This window comes from Pelobates fuscus, chromosome 7 (genome assembly GCF_036172605.1).
Source record: "Pelobates fuscus isolate aPelFus1 chromosome 7, aPelFus1.pri, whole genome shotgun sequence".
Classification (NCBI taxonomy): Eukaryota; Metazoa; Chordata; class Amphibia; order Anura; family Pelobatidae; genus Pelobates; species Pelobates fuscus.
Window position 1 is genome coordinate 99455521 of NC_086323.1, and position 25907 is coordinate 99481427.

The 25907-nt window shown below is 38.0% G+C and overlaps 1 protein-coding gene across 4 annotated transcripts in view; it reads left to right on the top strand.

Annotated features, from left to right (window-relative positions):
* The window catches only part of PLXNA1 (plexin A1), a 257688-nt gene that overhangs the window by 170806 nt on the left and 60975 nt on the right, over window positions 1-25907 (top strand). For all 4 annotated transcript variants that reach the window (XM_063426252.1, XM_063426255.1, XM_063426254.1 and 1 more), the window contains exons 9-10: window positions 5210-5324; window positions 22623-22823. In XM_063426252.1, the coding sequence (XP_063282322.1) occupies window positions 5210-5324; window positions 22623-22823 (316 nt within the window). The remainder of the gene's footprint in view (window positions 1-5209; window positions 5325-22622; window positions 22824-25907) is intronic.

A 25907-nucleotide genomic window follows, 5' to 3' on the forward strand; every position in this document is an offset into this window, starting at 1 on the left:
TAAAGGGTTATTTGTCTCGAGGACTATTTTATAATGGATGGAAAGTTTCAATGTTTTGGGTCATGGTATCTGGAAAGTCTTGCTATGGTTCAAAATTAGCACATGACAACATTCCCATGTGGTTTGTTAAAGATTTTAAGAGGAGATAGGAGATGTTTTATCAGTAGGATTGACCCTTGGAGAGCAGTAAATGAAGCCATTAACATACATGATTAAATCTGTACGGGATTGTGATCTTCTCCACCCAATGGGGTTATTGTATGGTAGAACTTGTTGGATGTTCCCCCTTGTTAATTTTATAGTAATACAAGTGTCTTAAAATGTTTGCTGCACAATTCGTCGTTTATAACCATTAGCTTAGAGATTAAAGTATTACCCAATCTCTCAAACTTTTGTTAAACTATAGCTCCTGATTCTCTCTCAACATTTACTTGATCGTGTGCTTGGTGAGGTTGTTAGGAGTTGTATTTCTACATCAGCTACATGTCTTTTGGCAAGTGCCCGTTTCAATGTGGACACTTTGTCCCGGCCTATGTGGCCAGGTTTCGTTGACAGAGTGGAGTTGAGACCTGGCCCATGAAAATGAGTGCTTCAGTAGATTTTTACAGGGCCTAATCCTCATTCTGCACCCCATTCACCCATCCATCCATTGCTCATGAGGTTGCCGTTTTTTCTTACGGTATTTCTCCTCTGAGTGGGGCCTGAGTAAAGTTAGTCCTGCTTGTAAAGAGTAGCTAAATTAAGTTAGCCCTGTCTTTGAGGAGAAAGTCCACCAAGTTGAGTAAGCTCCATCTCCAAGGAGAAACTCAGTCAAGTTAATTGTTAGATGTTCTGTCAGGTTAGCCTTGCAACTAAATTTGTCAGTGAGGGAAGTTGAATAGATCTGACCCTACCTGTGGCAGAGGGAGAGAGGTAAGTTGAATGGAGTCCACCCCTGCATGTCAGGTGGTGCAGTGGCATTAATCTTAAGGGAGAGGTTAAATGGAGGCACAGACATGAAACGTGTGCTTTTTCTAATTATTAATAAACCACTAGTATCATGTTTGATCACATTGTTTTCTGAATGTGATGGTTTGTTTGCCTGGGTGAGATACTCCATTACCTAGTAGACAAATTAATATGAACTTGAGTTATCAAGCTAATTGCCTATTATTGTTACCAGTCACGCATGCTAATTGACACCAGGAATCTGCAGCATTATTAAGGAGCAGTATTTACAAATTGCACTTAACAGCTCGTTATACAAGGACCTGGAGGTTGGAAGAACTCTTGTCTTGTGAACCTTTATCAGTGTTTCTCGGATCTCTGATGATACAGTTATAAAACCCACTTGGTAACCCTGTGCTGTATGAGCTTCTCTGGAAGGAAAATGGTTAAGCAGAGAGCTTATTGTATGATGTTGTGAACCCAAGCTGTGCCTTCATTTTAGAATGTAAACACCTAAGGTGAGATATATAAAAACATAAAAACACAAATGGCCTTTTTAAAAGGAAATATTTTATTTACAAGAAAAATTGGGATGGGCAATGTGGTTTGGCTACAAATAAGTAGTTGAATGTTGTAGAGTTTTCATTTTAATAAATATTAAATATTTATTTAAGGCAATTTCAACTTTTGTAGACTAAAATTGTGTATGAGGATTTCATTTAATACCCTGCCTACTCTATTGATCATAAAAATGTGTAAAAGATAGTTCAAAATATGTGCCTCATTTGACATGACTTGCTGAGATTTAGACCCACACAAAAATAAAAGCTCTTACCAGCAGGGACGGTAATTTATCTGAGTTGGTTTTGTAATGTAGGTGTGACTCTGCACCACTTCTGACCCAAGCAGTCTTGTAAACAATAGAATAATAACAAGCACTCAATTTCTCAACTTTAATAGCCGTGCACAAAGGTTTTTGTAAGTCTAATGGGATATTACTGCAATTATCTTTTATGGGCAAAGTCTGATTAGAATATCTAGATATAAATATTGTCAGTACAGAATTATGGATCTTTTTGTCAGTTATGGTTATGTAATAAAGATGACTATTTGCTATCCTCTAACGCAGACGCAAGATAGTCTGATCAATCTTGTGAATCTATGTTTGTGATCATGTGCCGTCCCTCTGTGAGATATTTCTGGTCTGGCATGAATTCATGGGTCAATAGGAAACTAGCCTCGAATGTACCTCCAGGAATACTGTCCACAGACGTGTTGGAAGAAAAAAATTCTCTGTACTACTTCTATACAGATTTGAAAAATAACTGTAAATGGTTCTAGAACTCTGTACTCCTGGTAAAGCATCATGGGAGTGGTAGTTCTGTCACAGGCAGCCGGAGAACTTGTGGCTACTTGGGTTGTATAGGAGAAAATACAATGGGTTGTATAGGAAAAAATGTGTATGTTCAGTTATATTAGAGAAAAAACAAAACCTGTTCTTTTCCAAGCCTTGCTCATTTTTTGGATTTTTGAGATTTATTGAGCAACTGGCATACATCCCGTTCTTTTTGTGTTGGCTCCAGTAAGCATGTATAGAGCCGCAGTCAGCTCTGCGTGGAAATAACCATGGCTCTAAATGCATCTCCTTATTAACTCTCCATTTACTTTGCCTAATAGCTACAACGTATTCGTTAAACGAATGCATTTACCAAATGTCAGGGCCGTTCATTTAAGGAGTCTCCAGTGTAAATAAAATTATATCCGCTTCTATTAAAATGACTAATGACATCTGCATATTCAAATAGTGGAACAGACGCGTGGTACGGAATTTAGTGAACTTGTAAAAGGCAACATACTTAAACAGATACACACATTCTATTATGTATAACTGACATTATCTACAATGCAATACAAGGCCTCATCCTAACTATGTGCACAGTGTAGTAATGTTATTTTCATCTAATTCAGCTGTATATAACTGTGCAACTTCTGCTCTTCCTAGGCTACAAACCATGCAATCCACAGTCATCACTCTTAATCAGCATACCTATACCTATACCTTAAACATGTATAGTCTAGGTTTGAAGTTAAAATTGTTACTCTTTAACTCATTTTATTTTCACTTCGCATAACCTATACCTGTCGACCTTTCTACTGGACAAAGATGGACTCATTAATTTTAGGCTCGCGTGGCCAGTGGAAATTTTAAAGGTACAGTGTAGTGTCAGGAATAGGAAAGTGTTCCTGACACTATACTGCTGACATGCAGCATTAGGTCACTGGCCCACTCTCTCCGGAGATTAAAGGTGATTTTATGCATATTTTCTCCCTTGCTGTGGCTGGTCCCACCTCTGTGGCCGAGATCATTAATTTAGATGATCTCTGCCAACCCAATGCTTTTTCACTGAAAATCATTATGAGGCTATTGCACATGCATGGCTATGCATGCATATCAGTATCTACCAATAGAGATGTATTGAATCAATGTGGGGAATATGCAGTGCCTGCATGCAAAGGGTGAAGATGCTGAATGTCAGTGTTGCACACTTTGCAGCACTCAACTAAAAAGCACTGCTAATGGCCACCTGAGTGACAACCACTAGAGATGTATTTCTCTTAAAATGCAGTATTTACAGTGCTAAGGCTTCAGGTACAGTAAGCTGTAGTGGTTCTGGTGACTATAGTGTCCCTTTAAGTGATTTGCTAATAGCAATTTATATAACTAAAATGTAATTTAGAACAACAACAATGTATCTTAAGCATATATATATTGCATTTTAAAGATGCATTAAGGTGATTATTATTGCTGTGGAGCTCTGATATATGCTCAGGCACACCAACAATATGGAGTGCCTAGAAAAGAGGAACATAGAGATTTGGACCATACATCATACCTGGGAGGTATGGCATAACTACATGATGCTGCACAGGGTATATAGGTACATCAGCACACTGGATCTGGTGATGTGGTAGCCAGTTCTAACTATCGAGTTGCCCTGACTTATCCTACCTTTTTAAGTGAAGTTTTAGGAGCTATTTAGTTTTACTAGAATGACTGATTTATTTAGATTTCCTTGCTTTTCAAACTGGCCAGTGCCCAAATTAGCTAGCCATCCCTGGTTTTAAATCCTATTCAAGCTGAACACTTTTTTTGTTTTTATTTACTGCTCGTCACATCACAATTGAAACTGAAAGAACCCTGTTGTTGTCAAAGCATGTTTTGCTAGAAACATTTTTTTAATCCCTTTTTTTTTAAACTTAATTGTTTTATTTTTCAGATGAAAATGGAGAGTAAAATATCATTAAAGTAAATTATTGCAAACACGTTCATAGCCGATAATGGGAGTAAAGTAAGGCACAGTACAGAGATTAGCTCGCTCTTTATTGTGAGTGAAAGAACAGGCTGTGTGCTTGGAAAATGTAAATTTTTCAACCTTTTGTGCAGTTATAATTTTCATGTGAATGAATTTGAATTAATGCAATATTTTCTGCCAATAGGCCTCTTGTTCAGGATGTGGGGCAATATATATATATATATATATACATATATATATATATATATATATATTATTTATTTATATTATTATTATTATTATTTTTTTATACAAACTGTTCATAAAATCATTAATTCACCCAGGAGGGAAGCAGAGATCAGAGATCTTGGTCTGTAATATTTTCGCTTAATGTGGAGTGGGTTAATAAAAGCCATCTTGATTTGATCATCATTCTCAATGAATACTGTTCAGTTTATCCCCTCAAAGTCGTTTTAAGTTTTTCTGTGTCCATTGTTCATAGTGAGTTTCAATCTTGCACCCCAGTTAAACTAAAATTCACTTATATACTTCACATGTTCACACAGATCCCTGTATATGTACATATATGGATTCAGTCCTTGCTCCAAATTTAGATAAAAAATATGCATTGGGATATACATATGTTTTTGTGTGTGTTGGTAATGTTGAGACAAATGGAGCAATTGTGTATAAAAGGATTCCATGTACTAATATAAAAATGATCTAATACCTCCTAGAACCCATAACGAGTGCTCTCTACACTGTGTTTAAAGTCGCCGTGTTGTCGCGGTTTTTAAAGTTGTTGATTTAAAACACAAGCTGTGCATTTAATGTTTTAATATAAATTAATATTCATATATATCTGTTAAATAAACAAAATATTTAGGTCATTGTGTGAAACATGTTTCTTGCATTGAAACTGCTGATATAAAGTGTTGGGATGAGATGCCGGATGTTTTTTTAATGTCATGATATTTATCTCTTTGCAGGTGTCTTTCCTGTGTCAACGGATCTTTTCCATGTCACTGGTGCAAATACCGGCATGTCTGCACCCACAATGCAGCTGAATGCTCCTTTCTGGAAGGAAGAGTGAAAATGTCAGAGGTAAGTCTGGGGCATATACGTGACCTTCACCAAGGTTGGCTTCATGCTCGCAGTCTAACTGCGCTGTGATTGTCCCAGTGCTTGTTGTTTTCATTCTGCTGTGCCCACTAGTTTCTAAAATTTGTGTTTAAAAAATGTTGTCCTCTCCCCTACCTGCAACTTTGTGTTCATTAGTTCTATTGCTTCAGTTTACAATAATTCTAACGTTCCACAAATATTTTTATTTTTTGTATATCTTCCCTTCTCTCAGTACAAAGGTATTACATTCATTTGTAAGTGTGAGTTTCTACTTTAATTACTGGACAAAAGGTAATTAAGGTAGAGTCTCATGGAAGCGCAGTCTGGATCTCACATCTTTATAATCTGTGATGATTTGGTGCTGCGTGATCCTTTGTTGGTTTTGCCATATGCCGTAGTTATCCCATTTTGAATATAGGTGACTCAAGGACATTGTACTCTTGACAAGTCAGGAATTCCAATGACCACCATAGGGTAACTGTAGTTTGTGAATTTGTACAATAGAATTTAGGTGTTGAGCTACTAAAAATCATTGGTAATCTCTGTTGCCCTACTAACCTATTGCACAGTCTAATTTCAGTGATCGCTCACTCTACCGCAACATTCTAAAAGTGGAGCAATCATCCGGTACCTTCCAATGGCTTCCATTGGGGATTGCTCCATGTTCATAACTTAGCATTATTCTTTATAAATAACTCCCTGTCTTCCCTGCAGATGCATATAATTGCCACTCAGGTCCCCTACACTTTGTATCACCTATCATTGTTTTCTACTTTGCCGAATTTCTGACACTGAGCAATCTACTCTTACCATTTGATGCAGAGCAGAATGCAGCTTTATATCTTTAAAATGCTATAGATCTAGCAATGTGTGTCTGGATTAGAGAAGCCCCTGTGGAGATGAGGCAGGGTCAACGGTGATTGAGAAAAATTATAGATCGTTGCATGGCATAAGTAGGCTGGAAGCTGTCGAGTTCTTCTAAATATAAATCCTCCTCTCCACATGAACTGTGGTCCCCTCTGTAGGCTCCCACTCCCTCCAACTCCGGAATAAATAGGTCAGCCATGTCCTGGGGTTGTTAGTTGGATATATAGTGACTGACAGCTAAAGAGAGGAGAAGGTTGCTTTGCTAGGGACATACAATTTTACTCTTGGGGTTTAACCTGTCAATGGCAGAGGTTTAATAAAAGGGTTAATTTTGCCTCTACCCATGATGCTTTGAATTTTACTGCATAATTTTTGCTTTAGTATTTCAGAAATGTATGAGTGGACTTAATTTTTTTTTTTTTTTTACGGAGATGGCCAAGGAACGTATTTAACCCTTGCATAAGCCAGGAGTGTGGCAGTTCTGTTTGGTAATTATGGTGTTAATGGCAGGCGGCCTAGAAAAGGCTCTCTCTGTATTCCATATACCTGCATTTGCCAGCTGCCAGCGGCTGTTATCTATGCATTACATAGAAGAGACCTTCTGAACTGCTGGGAAAAGAGGCTGCAATTCAGCAGTGATTAATGATGTGTCCAGAGCCAATCCGGGGAAAGATTTCCTGGTTGTTTTCTCTGCCATTATTCCGCTCATCTCCCTGACAGTCTCTTCCAGCGTCCGCACATGACCAAATGTGTTGGCAATAAAGGATTCAGCAGGCTATAAGATTAGATGAAGTCTGACTAGAAACGAGGCTGCTCAAGACCCCTGTCCGCTGCAGAGAAAAACAGAATGGCAGCATATTCTTTGTGCTTCAACCTGCAGTGATTTTTATTTTATGTTTTTTGAAATTGTATATTTTTCAATTAAGCCTTTGCATGCCAGAATTGTGTGTACGCCTTTCTGTTTATGAAAGCAGATATCCAAGCATACTTGCATAGCTGCTTACCAAGAAAATTCATATTGCAACGTTTGTTTACAGAATTCTCTTCTTGGCTTGTTTGGTCATCTATAGCTACAGTGTTTGCCCAAGAGAGACTTTGGTAGTCCTGCAGTAGGAAAGCTGGTGGTCTTAAAAAATTGTAGATGGTGATTCACGATTCACTCTATTCATTCAACATGGAGGCCAGCAGATTCCCAAATTTGCCGATTCCATGATCACTGCTGTTTAAAGCCTGTCCTTTGCTGCACGGTCACTCAGGTTGCAGGAAGCAGTGTTCCAGAACAGGTTTTGAATTAACAAGTTTTTTGGGGGGGATTTTTTTTATTTACTGAAGATATAATTATGTACAGTGTAGTCTCAATGTGTTTCTTTGATGAGTTATTTCCAAAAGAGAACTACAAAATAATATGCATAGAAAACATGTAGTCTATAATTTAAGATATTTCTAAATACTTTTTTTTTTTTTAATGTGAAACAGTAGCAGCAAGGTTAATGCTTACAATATGAATATTTATTTAAGAACCTGGGGGCTGGTTTGGGGAATCTTCTTAGCTGTTTGTTACTTGCAGATAGAATTAATATATCTTCTATAACCGCAGAGCTTAGTCTTGCTTGTCCTTTGTTTCCGTAGTTTTTATTTTTTATTATTATTATTATTATTTTTATTGTCGAAGTGCTTGAATTATATCCTTTAATTTTAACAATAATTATTCCACCCCATGTCTGCTCCATTGCATTCGTAAAATATAAATAGATAATGCAAGTGTACACTAATAGGGCCTGCAGACTGCTATGCAGATAAACAAATTTCCCCAAATGAACTAACATGTCAAACTCCTTATCTTAATGACATTGCTACGATTCTCCTCCAGACATTATGTACAGGAGGCTGGCATCGGGGGGTGGAGCAAGGGGTGTATATCTGGGTCCTGTTTTTGTGACTCTGCAGCTTTCTGTTCTGCCTGCAATTAAAAATGAATTATGGTTTAATATAAAGTCTGATCTCCAAGGATTAGATGTCAGGCTCAGATTGCTGAAGTGAAGGCTGCCTGAGAATGGAGAAGTTCAGAGGAAGGTGACTGCAAGTTGTTCTAAGTGAGAATTATTTGAGATATGCAGAGATTTGATCTAAATTATGTTCTCTCCCCTTTCACACTGTCTAAAATCCTAGTTTCATGCACTCCTCTCCCAATCCTACCACTTATTTTGTTCACCATATCAATCTTTTCTTCTTTAAAACTCCCTCCCATTTTCCTTTTTTGCCTTTTATTCCCATTTTTAATACTCTTAAATATCCTTTGTTTGCCCTTTGCCTACTTATTTGGTCTCCAGTTCTTGCTCCATGCACCCCATCGGTCCCCCTTGCACACCACTGCCCCATCTATTTTCTCCGCAGTTCGCCCCCATATCCATGTCCGTTTAATTTGCTCACATTAGAATTTCTTTTATTTTATTGTTTTTATTGCAACTGTTAGAGCATTGAAGGGACACTATAATCACCTGAACTACAGCTTATTATATTTGTCCTTTCCTGGCTCCTAGAGGTGCTTCCTGGGGCAGTGCTGCACAGTCACTGCCATTCAGTGTTTCCACCCTTTGCATGAAGACACTGAAGTTTCCTTATATATAAGCATTGATTCAATGCATTTCTATGAGAAGATGCTGATTGGCCAGGGCTGTGTTTGCAGACTGGACTAAAAGTAGGATTTTACTACATTTAGGTGGCAAAGAGGGAGCCGGGGGCTAGATAGTGTATTTAACACTATAGGGTGTTTGTGTTCCTGACCTTATAGTGTTCCTTTAAAATAGTTTCAATGGTGATGTCTCCATATTTAAAATGATGCCCCAGAATCGCCCTAACCATACTGTAAATCTGCACTTGCTATCATGATTCATGAGCTTACCCAAGTTATGTGGAATCAATAATGAAAAGGAAAAATTGTTTAAAACCTGGCACAAAATTCTAGTCTTTCTCTGACTTAGTAAGTTTTCCTAAATAAATGCATCTTATGTTCTTACTACAGTGGAAGAAATACACCTTGAAATGGCTGATTATCTTGCCTCTTACATTGTGGGTTAACACAATCTGCCACCGAGGAGTTAATTATCGCAAGACGAATGTGAATCTATTTTCTCTAAAATTGCAACATGTTGAAAAGATTCTTTTTGGAACAAATTATCTTGGCTCAGACTCTGAAGTGTTTTCCGCCTTAGCTCATAGTTTACTGTAGGATTTGAGTGTATACTTAAGAACCTTCATAAAGGGATAGTCTTGTTGCTTTAAAACAAACCAAAAAGCATAGAGTCGCCTCACCTCTTCTTGGTATGATAAATAGATGGAGATTTTTTTATTACAGAGTCTTTCTATTTAAAAGTAAAAACTATTTTCATTCACATGGACCCACAGAAAAAACACAGCTTTTTTTGTAGTTTTAACTCCCTTCTAAAAAAGAGGCTAGTTAAATTCCATATCATGACAGGACTGGGATATCTTCTGTCATGAGGGGGTTTAAACTGAGATATTTTAAGGAAGCGGTTCTCAAACGTACTTACTCTTTGGAACCTCTTCAGAAGTTAAAGGAATGCTATATGGTCAAAAACACAAACATGTATTCCTGACACTATAGTGTTAAAACACAATCTGGTACCCCCCTTGCCTAAATATAGTAAAATCTTGCCTATCCTGTCTGCTGGTGCTGGCTCTTCTGCCCCTGATCTGCCTCTTTGGCTGACATCATCAGAAATTATGATCTCAACCAAACACAATTATTTTCCATAGGAAAGCATTGGATTGACCAAGATTGTCAATTCTGATGATCTCAGCCAAGAAGGTGGGCCGGGGGCGGAGCCAAATGCCAGCCTGGCCAATCCTCATATCCTCATAGAGATGCATTAATTCAATGCATCTCCATGAGGAACGTTCAGTGTCTCCATTCAGTGGGGTGGAGACCGTGAATGGCAGCACTGCACTAGGAAGTACCTCTAGTAGCCATCTGAGGAGTGGTCATTAGAGGTGCCCCTAGGCTGTAATGTAAACACTGCCTTTTATCTCAAAAGACAGTGTTTACTGCAAAAAGCCCGCAGGGACGGATTATACCCACAAGAACAACAGTAAGCTGTAGTTGTTCTGGTTAAAATTTTAAAGGCTTAAAGACAAGTTCCCTCCATGGGCTATGCCAACAAATGGTAATCAAACAGAAAATTTTAAGTGAAAGTTTTAGCATTTCATATAATGGTATATTTCATAAAAAATCTTGGCACTGTTGTCTTTTTACATGCTTCCTTTTTATTATTTTAAAATATGATTCAATGCTTTTTTATGAAGGCTCTTACTGGTTTATAATTGAAATTAATGCCATTGTTCAGTCCCCCCCGCCCCCCACCCCTCCCTCCCATTATTGCTCTTCTACTTAAATGCTGGATCAAAAATCAGTGGGAGCCCAACATAAAAGTGCAGTTTCCCAATTCTAATCTCTGTGTTCAAAGGTCAAGTTAAAAGTAGCAGGGCTATTGACATTCCCCAGTCAATTGTTTCAGATATTGTGGGACTTGAACTGAAGTGCTGAGTTGGCGAAATACTTAAATTGTTACTAATGACGTATCACGTAAGAGTTGTCAACATGCAGGGAATGTAATCCTTAAGATTTGATGTTTGGGGTCCAAATGTGCTGTTTTATTGGGACATCCTGAATTTATTAGGATTTTATCATTGGAATGCCAATGAAGTCTGAGACACGAATTCTAGAAATTGACTGAGAGAAATCTCTGTTTCTGCTCTGTTTACTGTAAGATTCAGTGCAGTTTGTCTGGAGTATATTTATTGTTACTCTTGACAGACAGTAACACATCATTATATTTGCATAGAGCCAGGTGGTACTGAGTAATTCTGCAATATTTGCAGCTCTTGATCGAGTTCCGCCTTTCTATTTACATAAGATTCTCAAGCTATATTTTTTAAGCTCATTTGTCCTTTGAGTGACTTGGGATGGTATTTCAGATGAGGCAGAAGGAATCAGTTTATCTTTTCAGTACTGAGGGTGAGAACGTACACAGTCCATCCATCTAATGTTAGGAGAGGTCATGGAAGGACACTTTTAGATGAAAAATAGAAGGCCCACCTTTACTGACTTTTCCATTCACAGAGATCTTGGTGTCTACTGAGTTATTATTTCAGGTTTTATTTTTAAGCTAACATTACTCTGCCCTCTTGCAGTCTACATATTCCAGAAACTTAGCATACTAGTTGTAATATGGGAGAACACTTCTAGGTGCAAAATTTGTGAACAAACTCATGACCTTTAAAGGGTCACTTCCGAATTTTTTAAGTTATTTTCTTCTGTCTCTCTCTTGTACTTTGTATTAAATGCAATAGTAGACCTACCTAACTGTTATATTAATTTTAAAAGAACACTATAGTTCCAAAAACAATTTTAGCGTAATGAAGCTCTTTTTGTGAATATATCATGCCTCTGAAGACTCACTGCTTACATTTCTGCCATTTATGAGTTAAATCAATTTTGTTTCTGTTAATGCAGCCCTGGCCATACCTCTCCTGACTTAAACTCACATAGTCTCTATGAACAAAACTGTTTCATTTTCATTCAGATGTTAACTTGGGTTAGAAGTTTGTATCACCTGCTCTGTAAATGGAACTTTAATTACATACATGAGGCCTCCTACAAGGTCTAGCAAGCTATTTATGGTGCAGGGGAAACTCTAATTTAAATAGAATGCGCAGTAAATAAATTATAAACATTAGAACTCGCTTTACAGGAAGTGTTTAGGAAGGCTGTGTAAGAGACTTGCAGGGAGGTGTGACTAAGGCTGCATAAACAATATGATTTAACTCCTAAAAGTCAGAAAATTAAGCAGAAAGACTGCAGGGACATGATCTATACACCAAAATTGCTTCAATAAGCTAAAGTTGTTTTAGTGACTATAATGTCCCTTTAGCCCTGTATCCAAATCAAGAAGAGCTGGCAATAAAAATAGAGACAATGTACATCAAGCCAAGACAACTTTTGAAAGCAAAAAACTAACAAGTAAACGGAAACCCCAAAACGTGCAGCCATATTTAGGTAAATATTTTTAATTATACTGAAAGGATTGTTATATTGTCAGACTGTAAAGGACACCCATTGTACAATTAAATAAAACGTATAAATTAAAGAGATGCCTAAGGTGTTTCGGATGATCTTGTCAGCGCCTTTAGAAATTTAGTAGTTTGACTACATTATTGCATTATTATTATTCCTAAAGTGCCAACATATAGCGCAGTGCTGTACAATAAGTGGCCTAGCAACCAAGTAGTTGCAAAAAGACAAGTTGGACTTGCAGGAACAGAAGGGACTTGGAACCCTGTTCAAACCTGTTACATTCTAGGCCACCAGTTTTCTAAAATCTGATATTCCAATTATTATATCTGTGATGTTGACTTGCAAAAGTTGGTTACCCGAAGCTTCATGCATACATGTTGACTAAAGAGGGATGCTTAGCAATCAGCCAAGATATGTAAGCAAGCAAGTAAGGTCACGACCACCCTTAGGGTTTAAGGATCAGAGGTGTGCTACTGTTGTGTATAGAATTCAATTTAGAGTAAAGTTTAGATAAGTATTTTACTTGAGAGCTGTTAATCCCCCAAATTAGTTCAAATACATTGGGTGGAAAAAAGGACATGCTTACTGTATGTTTCTTCCATTTACTGCTCTCGAGGTATTTTCTGTAATGAAATTGTTGCCTAGTTAATTGTATTAACAGCTGTATACCCACTGGCTCTGCGTAACACATCTAATTAATGCAGGGGGTGGGACACATGATTGCTCTGGAAATAATCACCTGAGACTCTATTTCTTTCATTTACACCCAACCTGCCATGCAGGCAACATTTTTCTTTCATTTACACCCAACCTGCCATGCAGGCAACATTTTTCACATTTTGCCCACGTGTTTGCATAAACATTTAAATAAAAATAAATATATATGTAAATAGTTAGAAATAGCTATGGAAGGGGAGATGATGGGATGACCTCTCAGACTGCCTTAATTTTGGTGCCAAATTTTTCTCGGAGCCATGTTTATGGAAAATGTATACTGCACAACAGTATTAGAAATAATTGTTGCGGCCTGTAGAGTTTGGGGAAATGTTTTTTTTTTTGTTTGGACACAGTCCAATACTGCAAAGGAAATCAGATCAGTGTACTCCTTAAGCGCTATTCACTATACTATGAATGTTACTGAATTGAAATATGAATGGCAACAAAAAAAACAAAGCAAGAATTCCTCAAAATCACCTTTATCAGTCTAAATTCCGTCTTTTGGATTTCAATTCAAAGCCATTCAGTGTTTAGTAATAAGTGTTTTTCTGGGCAATACCAGATAATTTGTACCAATCCTGAGGATAAATCATAACTCTCCAATTTCCCTCAGGATTTTTATGTTACTTACTTTATTGAGAAAGTAACTGGGGGTGGGGGGGGTGTCTACTTGTTATGGCATGTGCTCTTTTAATGACTTCTGTCTCGTAGAAAACAAAATACAGTTTTGAATTTTGAAGAGCTGAACAGAAACACGAGGTATCAGTGTGCAGCCAATTACACATAGTAGGGATAGCTCATGAATACTGGCTATTTTGGGCCCACGAGTAACTATTTGGGTCTTGACCTTTTCACTGCAAGTATCCTAATGGGAGATAGATGTATTTGGAAAATTGATGCATAAAACACACTACACTTGTGGGACACACAGGATTACATTCACTTGCGTTTTATGGCTGAGAAAACAGTAAAACATGTACATAGACAATTCCCTGGGCTGATGTATGTAACATATAGAGGTTCATGAAAACAAAAATTCACACTAAACAAGCTAAAGAACAAGGTTACATGAAAACTGCTAGTGGTTACTCGTCGTACCATGTTTAGCCTGCCACAATGCAATTGCTACTCTTGTGCATAGATCTGCTTTGTAGTGGCTGTGGGAGCTGCGTATGATGTCTTATTCTGGTAAAAACAGTCTCCACTGCTGTAAATCAGAATGAGGGCAAGGAGTAGTGATATGTTCCCTTACAGAATTGTATTTTACTGTTCCTTCTAGTCGGCCAATCAGAGAAACGAGCATGGGGATAACTTGCAGTCTTTAATTCTTAATACAAAGTTCTACTTTTCTGCTATACCTGTGTACTATGTTTGTGCTGACGAACAGAAGAGAGGATACTAAACCGTGGAAAGACTGTTTTATAAACTAGTTTAAGCTGGTGAGAAACATCTTTAAAAAATTAAGTGTTGTGTGTTTCTGGACAGGATGATGTCGATTGTAGAATATAAACTTCTGAACTCCAGAGCAACAGGAAACATGCTTTCTCAGTGTGTGAGCCTAATATAATCCCAGTTTAATAGTTAGGCAGTGTAAAACAAGCCTACACTTCCATAAATACCCAGGTTATGTGCCCTCAGAATGCCAAGTTCAGCAGGCGGGCTGTTTGTTGTTGGGGGACGGAGGGAGAATGATCCACCCAGGTGCTTCCTGTTTTGGATTGCCACAACATAGTTTTGGGATGAAACACTTTGCAAAATGTAAATGTTGGCTTGTAGCTCTCTTTTTATTACACTTTTTTGAGGTTTTAAAAGAGCTGCATAATGTATTTTTTATTTAATTTTTTCTTGTTAATGCATTTTTGGGATCTCATGCAGTGAAAGAGCTCATTACATAGCAAACCACTGGCTTACTTTGAGTCTTGAGGGTTTATTTATATAACAGTGAATTGCACTGAATTGATAATGCAACATTTAGGCCAAAATTGACACATTTGAAAAAGTATAAATTTTAAACTGATTGTGGCATTTCCCCCTAAATTTCTCAATTTGGTTTAAGATTCACCACAGTTCATTGTGTAGTAAATAGGCTCCAAGATCTTTGGACAAATTATTAAATGCTTTAATTGCCAATATGCTCTTTAACCCCTTTTAGAGATATTATTGCAAAGCGTGAGTCGCACTACTACGGCATTGAAAGGGTTTAGGTTCCATGCACTTAGACATGCATTGTTGGCTTGTCCTTTCGATGAATGGTTTAGTGTTTGTCAGTGTAATGTGTGAAGATTCTGTGCCAACTCAGCATAAACAGATGCAGTTGCCCCAGGTGCTGTTGGGAGCTGCATTGTCAGCAATTCTGCAATGTCCCCAGGTATCTGGCTGCCATTAGACTTCTTTCCTGTAGACGCAGGTGTGCTCTTTAACATATTGTCACAGTTGCCTGAACCTCTCGTTGGTTTGACCCCTTATGTGTTGAATCGAGTGAAAAAGCCAGCCGTTACCCATATGATGATATTGCCTCCTGGTTCTGTAAATAGCCCTGGAAGCAACAATCTATGCTTAATTGGCATATTAAAATATTATCTTGCTAAAATTTCTGAATTTCTTTCTGATATGATTTTGATTAGGAAATACATGCTCCAGACGAACAAAGAGTAACCAACAGATGCTGCAGAATAGCTTGAGATTGCAGACATTGCACTCTGTATGTTGCATTATGAGATGCTTTTTTATGTCAAAGATCTTCTGCAGCAGTTTTGTTCCATCTCAGAACCTGGATGCCTTGTCCCATTCCATATATTGCAGTTCTGAGTTAAGTCAATAGTCCAATTGTTGTTACTTTCTTCTTTTAGGCAACAATATAATGTAAAAATCCAAAAACACCCTGTGACTACCCTGTGCCTCTGGCTGGAGTCCTGAGCGTGACTCGTTTGTTACTGTTGTTAAAAGTGCATTGTTACTGCATTAACTGGCTTCGTAGTATCTGTCCCAGCGGACATGAATAAGCAACAGCTACAAAATTATTTTGATTACTAGCAGATCAGGACTGAACTGGGCCAGCATAGAGTCTGCTGCAGGTTACATTTAACATCCATTAATTCCTTGATTTGAATCCTTAACCCTTTTGCTGGCAAGGATAATCGAACATGATGAAAAATACTAATTTAAGCTCTAAAAAGCAGTTTGACCATTTCTGTGTTGACAGATATTCAACTACCTCTTAGTTGCTTAGTTTGCTTCCCTCTAGACTTTTTGTCAATATTATATATTCTAAATGCTGGCTGATGCCGATGTTAATGTGTCATTTGCCATCACTGCATTCTTTTTAATAGTCTGTATTATTACAAAGACGACGTTGTGCAGAACATTTACCAGCAATCCTACCCTACCTGAATTGCTGCCTGTCCTGTGGCAAGGAATATGTTAATCAATACTAGGCGGGCCCCATCTGAGATAAACCAGCCCTAGGGGCCAACCTTCCTCCAGCTAAGTTGCAGGTTTTGTTGCCTCCAGGCCTGAGCATCAAAAACATGTAATTAGTTCCACATGAACGGTCCGCCTGGTACTTAGATCTGCTCAAAACCTCTCCAGGGGCCCTTTGGGTCTCCCTTTACCTTATCCCAGTTGGGTTGACCCAGCAATAAGGCTCTGCATATTGCATCAGGTTTTATTGTTGCCAATTGTAAAGCCCAAGGGGGTTCTCTCTGTTTTTTGTTTAATATATTTTTACGGTCAGCTTGCATATATACATTTATTTATATATATCTTTTCGCATTGCTTTCTTAACTTGAATGTAGATTAGATTGTATGTGTCTGTATTCTGTATGTGTGTGTCTGTATTGTGAGCGTGTGTGTGCTTGGCAGACATACACACATCTGAATTTCAGTTTATATCCTATAAAGGATAAAATGGAAGTCTGTTAGACTTCAACAAAAGTTAAAGGCAACCCCTTCCACTAGTACATCAGTGCCCAAAAGATAGATCCCCTGATGTTTTAAAACTACAGCTTCCATGATGCTTTGTTGTTCTAAAGACATGCAAAGAATCATGGGAGTTATAGTTCTACAACATCTGTGCATCTACCTTTTGGACACTAAGCAATTAGGAGCTTCTGTCTCGTCACACACAGGTGGTATTTCTTCCCAAACCTGACCTTGTGGTGTTCCCGTGTCAGATGTTATGTCATCTGATGTTAAGTCAGCCTTGGCTATTTTGATGGAGATTAGTAATTACAATTATGATTCAGTCTGGCCTGTTAGTGGCTATGTTAAAATAGGTATCGGAAGACTGTGTCTTGCTTGAAGGTATCTATTTTCGATCAGCGCTGCAGAATGTGTTGGCGCTTTATAAATGCCTGTAATATATAAATAAATTAATAGTCCACCCAGTCCTAATTGCCCGCATCATTTGTGCTATCTCATTAGATGAGGCATTAAGGACCAAACTTCTGGAATAAAAGGGAATCATGACACGTCACACATGTCATGTGTCCTTAAGGGGTTAAACCCTGCAATTCAGACGTGGCTGGACAGACATTCTAAACGGAAGGATATAGTGGCATGTTTATGAAGAGCTATTCTGGGGGGAAAGGCTAAACATGGAGCTTTCCATTGGTTCCCATGGAGATTGTACATTTTTAGAACTAGAATTGCTTTTTATTCAGAAATCCCACAACATGACTTTCTCCTAAAATACAATCGCCTGTGCTGGAATGACCACTATTAGCCATTTAATGGCAAGCATGTTGAGCACTTCTCAGCTGCTTGATGTTTAAACTAGGGACTGTATTTGGAAATCCAGGCAGTCTGTTGTGTACAGTGTTGACAGTAAGGAGAGTTCTGCACATAGATGACCTACTTTCACCCTGCCAGGGGGTATTAATATTCACTGAAATAGTATTTGGTTTTTGTTTTGTTTGTATTTTGGAGTGTGCAGCTGAGCATATATTTGATAATTGTGTGTGTGTGTGTGTGTGTATGTATGTATGTGTGTATATATATCTATAGATATAGATATAGATAGAGATAGAGATAGATAGAGATTATATAGATATATAGAGATATAGAGATATAGATATATAGATATATAGAGATATAGATATAGATAGAGATATAGATATAGATAGAGATATAGATATAGATAGATAGAGATAGATAGAGAGAGAGAGAGAGAGGACAATAATCTATAGTGCCCAGTGCTTGTCAGCAATAATGTAGAATTAGCATAATGACAGCTCTCCAAGGACTTGTTATAAAAATAAATAAATATATATGTATATATATAACTTTTATTTGCTCAATCAAAATAGTCAATGTTTTGGTTTCATAAGAACAACTATTATCAGGACCATATATACACACACACAGTGTATTTTTTGTTTTGTTTGATTCAGCCTTATGCTACAATTGCTTAAATTCCTACACCATATTGACAAAGCAAAAAAACTGATTTTTGAAAACTTACTGAAAAGAAAAAGCTGGAATATTACATTGATATAATTATTCAGACACTTTCCTATGACGTTTAAAATGTTACTACACTTTGATTGGAGTCCACCTCTGGTAAATTTAAATTGATTGGACATGATTTGGAAAGGCACACACCTGGCTATGTAAGGTCTCACAGCTTTAAATGTATGTCAGAGCTAAAACCAAGCAATGAGTTCAAAGGAACTACCGGCAGAGCTCAGACAGGATTGTGTTAACGCACAACTCTGCGGAAGGCTACAAAAACATTTCGGCATCCATAATTTTGAACAACCAGGACTCTTCCTAGTGCTGGCCGCCTGGCCAAACTGAGAATTTGGGGGAGAATGGCCTTGGTAACAGAGGTGACTAAGAACTTGATGGTCATTCTTGGTGAGGCCCAGAGATCATGTGTGGAGATAAACTTGTGGAAGGGCAACTGCAGTGCAGCATTCCCCCGATTTGGCTTTTATGGTAGAATAACAAGGTAGAAGCCTCTCCTCACTGCAAGACACATGAAAGCCAGCTTGCAAAAAAACACCTTAAAGACTCTCCGATTGTGAGACTGTGATAAACAAGCTTCTCTAGCCTGATTAAACAAACATTTACCTGCTTGGCGTCAATTTAACTTTGTCAGGAGGAAACCAGGCACCACTTATCACCCGCACAATACCATTTCAACAGTGAGACTTGGTGGTAGCTTCATGCTTTGGTGGTAATTTTCAGCAGCAAGGGCTGGAAGACTGGTCACAGCAAAATACTGAGATGTCCTTGAGGAAAACCTGGCTCAGGATCTCAGATTAAATGTTCACCTTTCATCAGGACAACGAACGTAGGCACACAACGAAGGCAACACAAGAGTGGCTTAGGGAAAACTCTGTTTATGTACTTGAGTGGCCCAGCCAGAGCCTGGACTTTAACCAATCGAACATCTCTGGAGAGAGCGAAGTATGGCTGTCAGTAAAGCTGTGTTTTTATTTATGGAATAGGAAGGTTAGATGGGCCCGGTTTCTCTTATTGGCTGTCAAACTCTCCCCTTGTGTCATCCATTTCTGCCCCGTTACTGTCAGAAAAATAAGAGTAGCATGTAGTAGCTGTACTGCTGATTTTCAGAGGCCAATTATCCAGAACCCATAGAACACAACACCCAGTATTTCTCAAGCACTTCATACATACTCTGTAGGTGTGTTTTTTAAAATCTATATAGTGAGGAAAAGACCCCAAGATATTGGTGCCCGACAAAAGAGAATTAGACCATTTATTCTTTAAGTTTCTAAGTAGTCTTTCTTTTAGATTTTTTTTTTTTTATACACCGTATTGCATTTGCAAAAACTATTCAAACATATTAATGGTATAACGATAAATGCCATATGATTTGTGCATGAAATGCCTCGTTATAAAGCTGATGGGAGAATGCCATGGATGTATATGGACTCAACTTGACCTTTGATCTGATCTATGTAGCATGATGGGTTGTGACACTAGGTGTAGGCATACAGCTGCTTTGCAGATCTTTATAAACCCAAATGCGTCTTCCACGCACAAGGACCTTCCTGTTGGTACTCAGCTGAGGCAGTGTCCTTACTCATATAGGTGTCCAGATGGTTCTGAATTATCATGAGGGGTTTCTGCCTATCCTGGTTCTATTTTCACCCATCCCTGCTTTCCTTACGTGCCGAAGCCAGCCATGACGACTGGGAAACTTGTGCTGATCGTGCTTACTGCAATTTGCCGCCATCTGCTCCCCTGCTCTGCTGACTTAATTTCCAGATTTATGGAAAAGAGGATTTTTTATTTAGTATTTGCCCACCTCAACACCATCATCAGGCAGCATGTAGTCTTTGAATGTATTTTAAATGTGTAGGTTTTTTCTTTTCTATTTAAAATACAAAATATAAAAATGTACGTTGTACCACAATTGTGTTTACTGGGCAGTTTAATTCCTTCCATATTATATTCCTTCCATATTTATTGCTTTGCTTTTGCTTTTGGAAGGTATTAACCAGAGATAAAGATTTGTGACAATGGGGTCTTGTTGCGTTTTGAAATCTGACGTTCTTTAGAGACGGTCCATTATTGAGTTAAATCACCGTCTCCAGTTGTTCCACAAAAATAAATGTCATAAACTTAAAATTTTCTGTAATTGGTAACATTTACAAAAAAGAAATACATTTTAAATTATACCAAGCGCCAATTTAGTGTAAACATCCTGTGATTATTTTTTCTGGTCTAGAAATGATCATTTGGGGTTAACAGATATCAACTTGCCAGCTTTAGAAATTGTTGGTGGGTCTGAAAGCAAGTAACTTCTTTTCTTCGATCTCACATTTAATCCATGGTTCTGCCCCGTCTGAAAGGATTAGGAATGATGCGCATGGCCGCAGTGCAGACGAGAACAGAGTATTGACAAGGTATCTGGAGGGATAAGAGTTCAATGAGCAGAAGATGAAATGCAAGAAGAAATGGAGAGAGCGGATATATCTAATATATCCTACTGCGTTTTTAAGACTATTGTGTGGCAGTAGGTTATCTATTAACAGTGTTAGCTTTAGTCCAAATAATTGTATATGTTTATATGAGAACATTACTTCTTAACACTTCCCAAAGCTGACATCTACTGTTTGTGTTTTTTGTGGCTTTTTAAAAAAAAAACAACAAAAAAAAAAACATGAAAACCATGCTGAAAATCTTCCAGGGACTGTAGTAAGAGGAACGTTAACTCCCTAGTCTGTTGGCATGATACGTGCAACTTTCCACTGACTTACTGACTTCAGCTCATACAGATGTCTATCCTCATGCAGCTGTTAGCTTCGCAGGAACATCTGTCCCATATGCCATTAGGGACAAAACGTATCTCAGCAATTGAATCACTTGTCTTGATTGTACGACCCTACACAAGAGGATAGCATACCCTTGAACTTGACAAGCACCAGAGCATAAACGTAGTGATAGACCAAGGGGTTTACTTACCATGATACAATAGGCTGTGTTTGCCCAAATTCACCTGAATATTATCTTTCATGTCCAGCACTGTTATATTTTGACCCCTATGAACTACAATTTTCCAGTTGCCTGCCTGATTGGACACCCTAAAATCTCATTGTTCGTATGGATTGCAGTTTATGTAAAAGTGTGTGCTTACAAGATAATGTGGGAACAAATGTTTGAATAAATCTAACTTTTTATTTATATATGCATATTTTATTTATTTTTTTTGTTGCAAGAGGCCCTCAGTACTTTCAGTAAAATGTTGTGTTCTGCAAAATGTTGTAAAATGGTGGGAAAAAACAAAACCGGAGTAGTCGCCAACGCAATGCGCTGTATGTACTCTGCTAGGGTACACAGTTGTGTTACACAGCCTTAGCAAACTGACCTTCTTGAAAATACATCTTAAACATACCCCAATGTTTTAAATGAACAAAGAGAAACACTTTAATTTCAACGGCGTAAGTAGGGGTGTGGCCCGGGGGCGAGCTTGTTCTGAGAAATGTTAGGTGACTTGCTAATAAATAAAATTTTATTTTAGGACAAGAACTATGTATATGTGTATATGTATGTATATATATATATATATATATATTATTATTATTTTTTTATGCAGACTGATTTCTAAACACATTTATTGTAGTTTAAATACACATTAATGTGAGTATTATTATACAATCACACACCAACAACATGGAGCTCATGGGAAAGAGGGATTTGTGTCTAAAAGATGGACTGTCCTTTCTAAATAGGTACCCTTGGGATGAATGCTTAAAGTTTCATTGCCTCGGCAGAAATGTTTAAAAAAAAAAAAAAAAAAGTGCTGTTTTTTGGAAAGCTTAGAGTAGGCCATTTTCCTTCAAGATCCAGACTGTAAGTCATGGAAGAAGCACTATATACAAACTCAAATACCTTCAATTTTATTTAGATAGAATGGATTTACATATATGTATGGGTAGTTTTTCATATAGGAGACACTTGTAGTTGCATGACTAACCTTGGCAGTCCTGTTAATAAGTGAGCTACATTTCCCATAATGCACAGCTAGCTATTAGGTGTGGTAAGAAGGTTAGACTTCACTGCTCTGTAGTAATTTAATGTAAACCATCCGCTGGCTGTCAATACCTCACAAATCAACTCTTTCTGTGTTCCAGGACTGTCCGCAGATTCTGCCTTCGACCCAGATCTACATTCCAGTAGGGGTGGTAAAACCCATCACACTGACCGCCAAGAACCTCCCGCAGCCCCAGTCTGGACAGCGCAATTATGAGTGCATCTTCCACATCCCAGGAAGTGTGACGCGGGTTACTGCTCTGCGTTTCAACAGCACCAGTATCCAGTGTCAGAACACCTCGGTAAGAAACTGTGCAGAGTTGATCTGCTTCCCTTTTGTCATTCACAGAAGTGCTTAAAATCCTAGATTATATTTGGTTTCAGCATTGGGATGTTGCTTTCTCTGATGCAAATTTGAATATGTTCGATCATCAAAGTTCCATTAGTATAAAAACCTGTTTTAGCATTTATTCTTTGCATATAGGTACCAGTTGAGTGTTTGTGGTGAAAGCAGTTCCCTCCAATACGATCTGCATGGGAGCACACATTTACACAATAGTAGTGTATTCTGTTTTAAGAAAATGACAAAAACGTTGAGTGTGTAGTGATGGCGGTATGAGGGGTTGTAGTGGTGGGTGTGTGAGTGTTTGCACTGTATATCTGTGAGTGTGTAGTGTTGGATGTATTAGGGGTTGCACTGTAGGTCTGTGAGTGTGTAGTGTTGGGTGTATTAGAGATTGCACTGTATGTCTGTGAGTGTATAGTGGTGGCAGTATGAGGGGTTTCACTGGGAGTGTGTAGTGGTAGGTGTGTGAGTGTTTGCACTGTATGTCCTTGAGTGTGTAGTGTTGCGTGTATTAGAGGTTGCACTGTATGTCTGTGAGTGTATAGTGGTGGCAGTATGAGGGGTTCCACCGTGAGTGTGTAGTAGTGGGAGTTTGAGGTTTTGCAGTGTCAGTGTATTTCAGGAGTGTATGCTCCCCTGTCTCTGAGAGATTCCCTGCTGATAGGTCAATCTGAGCGTGAAATCTGTGAAACAAATTCACTCTGCCAAACATCAACAGATTAATTGTATTTGCAAACTCTCAAGCCGGGAAAATACAGATCAAAAGTATTGATGGACACAGTGTCTCTTCTGATGGATTTTATTCCAAACTAGCTCCATTGTAGCCATTACTCTCTCTTCCTTTTACCCATCTACATTGTATACCTGTCCTACTCTTTTAGGGATCGATCTGCTAAATTCCTGATTCCTGACCTACTCCCATTATTGACTAGTGGATGGTATTGGTCAATGAGATTAATCCACATTGTGTACAATTTAACCCCCTCAATGCTGGAAAACTGTATTCTTTCACTATGACACGTTAAAATAACTTTTTTTTTCATCTGCAAAATTTATAATTGTTCCAGCCAACCCAGTTTAGTAGATAAAATCAATTGGGTCCAGGCACTCAGGATTGCGGCAGGAAGGCAGGTTTATTGGGAAAAAAAAAGTGCAACATTTGGCCTACACATAGGCCTTTATCAAGCTTGGTAAAGGCCTCTGTATAGGCCGAAACATTGCAGGCCAACTATGATAACGGACGCGCAGGTCACATATGATGTCGCCTTTTTTGAACGTGTCGATTGCCGATACTTAATACCTATACGTAGAAAATAGAGTATTGTGTATTTCTAGTTTCATTAACCAGAGTGAGTTCCACAGACTTGAATCCGTTTCGAGTGTAGAGCTAGGAGGGACCAAGAAGTATGCAAGCTTAGCAAGTCGTAGGTCATGTATGTGATTAGTCTCGTAGGGCCCGATAACCTCAGTGGGATATCATGCCTGTGGTACTGCACTCCTCTAAACTCACAAGTATGGATGTACATGTTTGCTGTCTGTGTAGGAGTTTGCATTGTGCTTTGTCCTTCTGACCTCTCCTCTGTATTGCCGTGAGTTGAGGTTATGTCGTGGTGAATTTTGTCTTCCTCCCCTAATTGCAAGTGGTATGAGGTCCATAAGCGGAGAGGTGTGTGCGTTGATCGTTGGTGAGTCGTATGGTTTTGTAGGAGTTTTGTATCAATACTGTATGTTCCCTGTGTTTAGAGTATTGCTCGGTATGTGTCTCCAAACGCAGGAGATAGGGAACCTGTGCCAGGTTATGGTGTTATTGTTTGTGCTGTACTTGTTCTGGGCATACACCTCCCTGCATGTGACTTGCACAGCCTTCCATAAACACTTCCTGTAAAGAGAGCCCTATATAGGCTTTTTTTATTGCAAGTTCTGTTTAATTAAGATTTTCTTATCCCCTGCTATGTTAATAGCTTGCTAGACCCTGCAAGAGCCTCCTGTATGTGATTAAAGTTCAATTTAGAGATTGAGATACAATTATTTAAGGTAAATTACATCTGTTTGAAAGTGAAACCAGTTTTTTTTCATGCAGGCTCTGTCAATCATAGCCAGGGGAGGTGTGGCTAGGGCTGCATAAACAGAAACAAAGTGATTTAACTCCTAAATGACAGTGAATTGAGCAGTGAAATTGCAGGGGAATGATCTATACACTAAAACTGCTTTATTTAGCTAAAGTAATTTAGGCGACTATAGTGTTCCTTTAATATATCTAATGTAAAGAAAGCCTAAGCTGTAGTGGGGAAAGAAAATGAAATGTCATATTTTATAAAATTAAAACTTGTGGGGTTTTTTAAACCAATTTTTTTTTTTTTTTTTTTTTTTTACTTATCTAAAGAAAACTGCTCAAAAGTTTATTGTTTTACCATAAAGGAAAGATTAAGTCCAATCAGAAATATACCTTTATAAACACAATTCCATTGTCTTTTCAGGACAATCCCTACTGAATCAAAGCCATAAAATGACATCAAGCTGTAGTTTTTAGCAGATTTGTAAGCAGATATGTGGTGTATGTGATTACTAGTTGACACACAAGCAAAAAAGATTGTTTGGCATTTTTCTTATTTACAGATAAGCGATCGCAGACATTCTAATTTGTGACCCTATTCTCTGCAAACTACTTTGCACAAAACTGTGATAGAGATTACCGTATTTTCCAATCATTTTACAAGCTATCAATCGTACTACCTCCAACATAGTAAAATTGATTTATTCATAGCAAATTCCAGTGAGTTGACAAAATTAAAGAAATAAAATTTACCACTTGCCTGATTTGAGGAATATTTGTTTCTAACTGTCCTGTTTAAATTTAAAAATGTGCAACTCTCTTGTTAAAGTATGACGACTCACTGAGTGAATAAACGTCAATGTGTTTAAACACCCATCAAGCCAATATTTCATGTTTGCCACAGATCATTAGACTATTTCAGATCTTCATATCGCCCTTACAGTTCTTAGCTGAATTACAATTAGATTTCCCTTGAGTCTTTAACCA